The sequence below is a fragment of the Physeter macrocephalus genome, chromosome 5, assembly GCF_002837175.3.
Source record: "Physeter macrocephalus isolate SW-GA chromosome 5, ASM283717v5, whole genome shotgun sequence".
In the NCBI taxonomy this organism is placed as follows: domain Eukaryota; kingdom Metazoa; phylum Chordata; class Mammalia; order Artiodactyla; family Physeteridae; genus Physeter; species Physeter macrocephalus.
This window is the reverse complement of record NC_041218.1, coordinates 80,837,302-80,845,937: the sequence shown is the minus strand read 5'-3', so window position 1 is coordinate 80,845,937 and position 8,636 is coordinate 80,837,302. Positions and strand designations below refer to the sequence as shown.

The window sequence follows — 8,636 nt, the reverse complement described above, 5'->3', positions numbered from 1 at the left end:
GACATATATACACTACCAAACGTAAAATAGATAGCTAGTGGGAAGCAGCCGCATAGCACAGGGAGATCAACTCAGTGCTTTGTGACCACCTAGAGGGGTGGGATAGGGAGGGTGGGAGGGAGGGAGATGCAAGAAGGAAGAGATATGGGGATATATGTATATGTATAGCTGATTCACTTTGCTATAAAGCAGAAACTAACACACCATTGTAAAGCAATTATACTCCAATAAAGATGCTAAAAAAAAAAAAAGAATAAATGCAACGGAGCTATAATGGCAGAGTGAAAGGACAAGTTTTTCAAATTCTAGCACATAATCAGCTGTTTATTCCACCTTACTGTAAACAATATCTAGGCTGTAGAATAATAATAATTCCAAAAAAAATAAGATAACCTTATGAGTTTGTGTGTTTGGACTAACACAAGTCAAGAACAACTACTGGAATTATTTTCGCCCTCATTCTTCTTCTAGAAGCACAGATTACATGGAATGCATGCATATACATTTGCATTCAAAGATTATTTCTTTATCATACCTGAGCATTCATAAAAAATTATTCCTTTTCCTTTGGTGGACCTCAAAAATGTGTGGAAGTACTACTTAAAAATTAAATGATTAGAAGAGCAAAAACATTGTTTCTAATGCATGTGTTCATTAAGTGATAGTAACACATACGGTGACACATATTTTGGCTATGTAGACCGAAGCCCTGAGTGCTGATAATATTCAAATAACTGAACAACTGATATTTAGTTATTTTAATAACTCAAAATTAGAGGGTTAAGTTAAAGTGGTCATTGTAGGTGAAAGCCATATGAAGCTTCAAAGTCCAAGAATGACCTACAAATAACTCTGAATGGGAAGAAGTCTCTATTAACTCAGGGTTAGGAACTATTGACCTGAAAGCTTGAAATGGCTCCTAGTATTTCTTTTGCAGTAGTATTTCTTCCGGCAAAGAAGAGAAAGAAAAAACAATCAAAGATACATCATAGATGCAGAATAGGTCATATATTATGTCTTCTCATCAGTCATTCAGCTCTTCTAGTCTTGGTATCCATTTTTGTTTGCATAGATATTGATATTTACTAAATTACTGGCTAACAATAATTGATAAAACAGTGTGACAGTCTTTTCTTTGGGTATCACAGTGCTAGTTGAAAATGTAGGATACAACAGCAATTGCTTTTTGAGTTTTGAATAACTAGTATATATTTCTTTTAAGTGCTAAGATTGTTCTTAATGAGCCCACAAGTGAGGCATTATTCATCTTCACTATCTGAATGTAACTGGGCCATAGAAGAAACTTGCTCAGATATAAAAGGAGAGTGTGGAGAAACCAGTTTGGTGCTAAAATGCTACCAGAGTCACACTATCATTAAGTATGCTTATTCATTGAAAATTAATAAAAATTTAATTTTACAATAATTGCTACAGATATAAATGTTAATATTTCATGAATAACTCATTTTCCAGCTTTTAAATCCAAAACTTTGCATTTGTTATGTAAAGTAGTATCCATTTACTAACTTTTCATGCCTTTCATTCAGATTTTCAAAGATTTTAGTATTACACTCACTCTTGTACTTAAATCCATAAAAATCCAAAAACGTATCAGAGGCAATAAGTTGTTTTAACATGTTCTTTTTTGACATGTAAATGACCTACTGCATTTGACAGTGAATCACTTAAAACAAAACAAAAGAGAAGGAAAAGGGCATAGATGAAAATAAATGCATCCAGTCAACTATATAGAAATAAACTGACCTTCTTAAAATTTTTGTTTAAGTCAACCAGACTGAGCAGGAAGATGTGGTCCTTGGCTCCCAGCAGCAGTCTGCCCCTCTCCTCATCTAACAAAGTGGTTTGGAAATCCAGTCCTTCTGATGAGCCCAAAAAGGGAATACAGCTATTTGAAAGCAGCAAGTCTACAGGGAAGTAAAAGAAGGATAAAAAGAAAGAAAAAATTCTGAATAAGCAAAATCTTCATTTGCCTCCATACACACACTGTTCCACTTTGTAAATGCATATACACAGCATGAAAGCTCCAATTTAGATATATGAAAACAAAATACAGTTTTTAGCACATACTCATTTAGCAATAGATGCAACTTATTGTATTTGTATTTTATTGACATGTTTATATTATCAAAAATGAATATAAAACATGTTAACACAAAAGCAATAAATGCAAAATTTCTCACAACACTATTGACCTTTTTTTTAAATACTTTTTTTTAAAGTAAATCTACTTTTCTATTTTTGGCTGCATTGGGTCTTCATTGCTGCACATGGGCTTTCTCTAGTTGCAGCAGGTGAGCAGGGGCTACTCTTCATTGCGGTGTCCAGGTAGTTGTGGTGCACAGGCTTAGTTCCTCCACGGAATGTGGGATCTTCCCGGACCAGGGCTCGAACCTGTGTCCCCTGCATTGGCAGGCAGAGTCTTAACCACTGCACCACCAGGGAAGCCCCTGCCGTCTTAAGTTATAAATTAAAGCATCTACCTACCTACAGTAAGATTTGCAAACTGATCAAATTATCAATCTATGCAAAGTAAGCAGCAAACTAAGCGTGTGATAAATCTCTACATCTCTTCTACTTTTGATAGTGTTCAGATTGACCCCATGTCTGGAAGATTACACAGTGTCTATTTCACATATACAGCAAGATGTAAACAAAGAAGCAATGGATTCTGAAGGAGATGTGATCCTGAACCAGTGATGGAATCAGAATTATAAAGCAAGAAGGGACCTTAAAAATCAATTAATGCAAATTCATGATTTTATAAATGGAGGCGTTTAATTCCATCAAGATGAAGCCACAAGCCCTAAAGTCACAAAATTATGGTGGCAAAGCTGATAATATAACCTCAGTCCCAGTCTCCATTTATCTTTGGTTTGTTACGGGGCCTAATTCTTTGTTTCAGTTATAATTGTGATATGAACAGATTCCTATAAATTTAGGTCTGAGGGTTAGTGGTTAGGACTCCATGCTCTCACTGCTGAGGGCTCAGGTTCAATCTCTGGTCAAGGAACTAAGATCCTGCAAGCCATGTGGCATGGCCAAAAAAAACAAAAACCAAAAAAAAAAAAAACCAAACAAAATAAATAAATAAATTTAGGTCTGAGTTTACAGGAGCCCAAATCTTTTCAATATGTTTCACCCCAATTACAAAACATACCCTCTCATTTTCTACAACCCTAGACTATTAAAAACCAATAAGATAATAATATCACTCATCACATTTATTAAAGTCCATTATATGTTACTGGACTTTAAAACTAAATCATTATGTTCAAGCAATTCATTATTAATTGATGAGAAAAGTAAAAAGAGATGATGTCTTAGAAACAGGTATCAGGATGCTTCCAAAATGTGTAATGGCAGTTTTCAATCTCTGTAAAATGGATATTTGAGTCCCTTACATTTAAAGCCTATATATTCCATCCATCAACTGTGGGCTTTATTACTATTTCATGTTTTTAAGAATTCCTGTCACTCTACTTTTCTAATTACAATGGTTAAATATTACTTCTTTTAGCCACTGAGATAGATTTTTTTGTCTTAGTTTTGACAAATTAAAAGGTCATATGCTGAAAAAGATACGGTACTTTTGAATTCTCAAGTGAGTGTGGCTTTACCAAACATAAATGTCTTATTAATATTTATGAATCACGCTTTGTGCACCCTGGATCGAAGTCTTAACTCTACACGAATTATTTTTCTACTAAAGTTAAATAAAACATTAATCGTTTTTCAGACCAGAGACACAATGGGATAATATATTTTAGCATCTTCAAATGTAGTAATAAGCCTATTTTTGCAGGGCTGATATCCAGTAAATATTCCACATTGATTGCAAAGTAGAACACAAGGGAAAAGAATGGAACCAAGAGAACAGACAAGACAGATACGACCTAAAGCCTTAACAAGAGAAAACATTTCACACAAACCTTTATTCATCAGGCAATTCTGTATCTTCCATGGGATTTCCCCTTGCTTAACTAAGAATGAAATGGGCAAAATGGAAAGTATGTAAAGGGATTTCCAAGAGGATATCTTGACCCAACTAATAGAGGAAAGTAGGTTTTAGGTTATAAGTCCATACTATTTCAAGTGTCCATAGATTATAATCAACTATTTTGAACTATGCATTGCAATGTTAATTACAAAATGAAACATGGCTAAGCCTAATAAGCAAGAGTGTGAGCTTTAGGCCCAGATCAGCTGCATCATATCCTAGTTTTGCAACTCTGGCTGTGTGATCGAGGACAACAAATTTAAACTCTCTGTGCCTTGGTTTTCTCATCTATAAAATGGGGATAATAATTAATAGAAACTATGTAATAAATCACGTAGGGGTGAGGAATAATGAGTAAACATAGGCATTAGAATAGTGCCTAGCACACAGGAAGTGCTATGTAACTATCAGCTATTATAATGATGTATTTTTAAAACTCTCTATAAAATCTATAAAAAGAAGTCATATTTTCCAACTCATAATTCTCATGATGTGTAAAGGGGGTAATTTATATAAAGTTCTTAGAACAATGCCTTGAAAATAGGAAAAGTTCAAAAAACATTAACTGTTACTTTGAATATTAAACTCTGGTTTGGGCCAAATGAGTTATATTAAAGAGTATTATCTCATCTTCCATTAAATCTGACTTATGGACTTCCCTGGTGGCGCAGTGGTTGAGAATCCGCCGGCCGATGCAGGGGACACGGGTTCGTGCCCCGGTCCGGGAGGATCCCACATGCCGCGGAGCGGCTGGGCCCGTGAGCCATGGCCGCTGAGCCTGCGGGTCCAGAGCCTGTGCTTCGCAACGGGAGAGGCCACAACGAGAGGCCCATGTACCGCAAAAAAAAAAAAAAAAAAAAAAAAATCTGACTTATGAAGATTAGAACAGCTCTATGTTTTTTAAAATAATATTGGAATTACATTAAAAAGCTACTCTGTCCACAAATATTTATAAGCTTCTAGTAAGTATTTAACATGCTGCTTAAGGTTGAGGAATGGCTGAGTCCTACCGTCAAAGAGCTCACAGATCCCTGTGCAAATAGATATGCATAGACAATACAACATAAGCATAGGCAATACAACATAAACACAATAAATTATAATACAAGTATATATACAAGTATATACAAAATGTTAACAAATGTTAACAAATCTTTCAAGTAATTAATTGTGCATCACCTTACAAAAGGAGGTGATACTTGTGAACAGTCTTGAAGGACAGACAGAAGCTTTACAGGAAAAACATAAAGAAAAGTTTATTCCAAGCAGAAGAGTACTAGAATGTACAAGGGTACACACCATCGTATATTATACTTACGTACTGCACGTTTAATGCTATCTCCTACTATGGGGTATGAGTTCCTTCAGGGCCAAGACCAGGCCTTACTTATCTTGGAAACCCCAGCACGTATCTCAGAGTCTGAGACAAATTAAGCACTTTAATAAATTTGGGGAATTGCAGTAGTTCAGTATGCTGGAACAGAGAGAAGAGGCAGGGGCAGTGAGAAGTGAGGATGCCTCCAGGTAATTAGGGCATAAGACGGCAGGCTGCGGAGGTCGGGTATTATGTAGGTAACTGAAAGCCACTAAAGTATTTTGTGCAGGAAAAGTGACAGAGACTATAGCTGAGTATTACAAAAATAAGTCTGGCTGCAGTGTTCAGGATGGATGAGAATCAGGAAAGATGGGGGCAGAGAGGCTCCCCAGAAGTTTCTGAAACGTGGGGAGTCCCTGAATTATGGCAGTGCTAACGGGAAGAGGATGACATTTAAGAATCTTGCGTCTCATTTTCCGTCTCTACGCAAACAGTGAGAAAAATAAAGTTGAGGTCATCATTTGCTTTATTTTCTTTTACCATAATTAATTCTATTGGTTTTAGTTTCAAATAAATTTGACAAGGAAAAACAGCTGCAAAAATAGTGACTAACCTGAAGCATTATCACTTCAAAATGATTTAATGTTGCCTTGTAATGATGTTAGCATCAGAACGATTAAAGCATGCTTCCCAGATGCTTTGTAGCCAAACTAAATAACTAGACTTAGGCATTACATATGAAAATTTCTCAGGCTGATGCACACATTTTGAAAAGACCTTGGGACAGGGATTGGAACAGGTTCCCTCTTCCTCAAACAGTTTATCTTTCTTGCATTTCTGCCAAACCAAGCAAAGTCATTTTTGTTTCCACGGGATCATCAACAAAAGCCTAGAAAAAAAAGTTAAATCCAGAGTCTGAATCTTAACACCTAAAGCTGATACACTCCCAGGGTTTCAGGAATCAGATATGGATGCTAGCTGTGCAGGCTGCAAACTCATGCAAGTTAAAGACTAATAATTTGGCAATATATTTCAAAGCTTAATTTTTTTCTTTTCTTAAACTGGCAAGTCTCAGGCACGTGATTTTTAAGATTGTCCACAGTTTATAATCCTTTTGAACAGAAACTCCATCTTGTTTTTTCCCCCCTTTGGTGGTGGGGTTAATGGCTTCACAAATGCCATTCAGATAGGGCCTGCTCTGTACTTACTTAGCCAGCTCCACCTTTCCTCAGACTTCTAAGTCCTAAATGCATTCTTTGTTCTATCTACCTAAACCTTTGACCGAAACTACCATAATCACTCCTTCTAGCCGTTCTTTTAGCAATTCATTGTCTTATCACCTTGTTCTGAGTTTGTAATCTCACTCAATCACCCAGGCCCTCAAATTCCCACTCTTGTTCTCAACACAATCTTAAAAATTCTACAGCTGATTATTTCTGAAATAAACAGCAAAGTTATGATTCATCGTTTACTCCACAGGTTTAACTATGGAAATCATGCACATGATGGATTTTAATTGAATGATGACACAGACCAGATGTTCATAGTCCATGATCAATAAACTGCAGAGCAACGGGATGGTTCGGAGGTTCAAAACTCCTATAAACAGCGTGGTATTTTCTTATATCTGTATGTATGTGTGCATTGCTGAAGAGTATGTCCAGAGTTCATCAACATCTCCTGATATCTTACCAGAAGTCACAGGTAAATTGTATGTCTCCCACATACAGTTAATAACATATTTAGAATAATTTCTCATTTCTAACACAACAAAGTAAGTCTCTACACTCATAAAACTAGATTTTTGAAAGCAAACAACTGACTCATCTAAGATCGCCAGGTACTGTGCACATGCTCCAACGACTGATAATAAGTTCTACTCTCATGGACCTCACAGCCTAGTGGAGAGAAAATGCTCATCCACAACAAAAATGAGAATATACATTTTTTGTCCAGTGGCTGGAGACTTTATTTATCTAGTTATTTATTTATTTAGGCCACGCCTTGTGGCATGCGGGATGCAGGACCTTAGTTCCCCGACCAGGGATCAAACCCATGCCCTGGGGTTAACTCCGTGCATTGGGAGCATGGAGTCTTAACCACTGGACCACCAGGGAAGTCCCAAGAATATACTTGTGACAAAGGACAACAGTACTTAAAGTAGTAGACTGTTAAATATTTTTAAAAGTAAAATAGAAAGAACTTCCTTTCTGTGTCTCCATTAGCAAAAGCCAAATAACACAATTCTCGCCAATACAGTGAGTAGAGAAACTAAATGGTCTCTGATCACCTTCCAACCCTGGAGTTCTAGGGCATTAGAACGTAACATTGAACTTTGTTAAAACGGACAACGTATCAAGTAACAAACTGTCATTCATCTATTTACTCCAGGCCATTGCTCTGTTCTTTGGAGCAGGTAGTCTCTGACCTTTGGGAAGAACAGAAATAACGGTATACGGCAATTAGAGCCAAAGGGAGATCTTCTCAATAAACCTGTTTGACTCCTCTGTTACCAATTCAGTGAGGTCCAGAATGGTTAAGTGGGCTTCACAAAACCCGTTTTCTCTTCGTGGCAAAATACAGCAGCAATGAATCCCCTCACCTACAGCCACATGCCCCTCCATGTGAGGGCAAGGCTGAAGATCCCACAGTCCCTGCTCCTATTTGAAATAAATGCTTGTTCTAAAAAGAATTCTTTGTATCTCCCTTTTAGTGTCCCTTCATATAATCGTTCATTCAGCCTGAAGAAACATTTGACCTGATGCTCTACAGTCTTCCTCGCTACCCCAGAGAGGAAAGGAGTGGTCAGTCACACTGAATCTAATAAATTTAGGATTAAGCAGCACAGACTTCCTCAATGTTTCACTGTTAAATGAATAAAATCCCAAACCCTTGAATTCCTGCATTTATTGCGAGAAATTCTAAACTGGGTGGAGTTGACAATCTCTCTCACGAGAAGACTACATAGCTAAAAAATGGCTTCCCACATCCTTTAAAGAACACTTCACAGGAAGATCTTTTTTTTAAAGAAGAAAATCAAAGTTATTAAAGGCAGAATTTCATGGGGTAAAAATAAAATCACCTTTGAGAAAAGTCGATTTCCAGTAGAATTTCTCAGCAGAGAAAGCTTACAGCCAACAATAAGTCCAGATCAAAACACTGTCAGCGGGCTTCCCTGGTGGCGCAGTGGTTGAGAGTCCGCCTGCCGATGCAGGGGACACGGGTTCGTGCCCCAGTCCGGGAAGATCCCACATGCCCCGAAGCGGCTAGGCCCGTGAGCCATGGCCGCTGAGCCTGTGCATC

At 37.2% G+C, this 8,636-nt stretch overlaps 1 protein-coding gene across 3 annotated transcripts in view; it reads right to left on the bottom strand.

The window, feature by feature from the left end:
* The window catches only part of SEMA3D (semaphorin 3D), a 217,114-nt gene that overhangs the window by 111,707 nt on the left and 96,771 nt on the right, over window positions 1-8,636 (bottom strand). For all 3 annotated transcript variants that reach the window (XM_024131021.2, XM_024131035.3, XM_024131030.3), the window contains one exon: window positions 1,765-1,925. In XM_024131021.2, coding sequence (XP_023986789.1) covers window positions 1,765-1,925 — 161 coding nt within the window. The remainder of the gene's footprint in view (window positions 1-1,764; window positions 1,926-8,636) is intronic.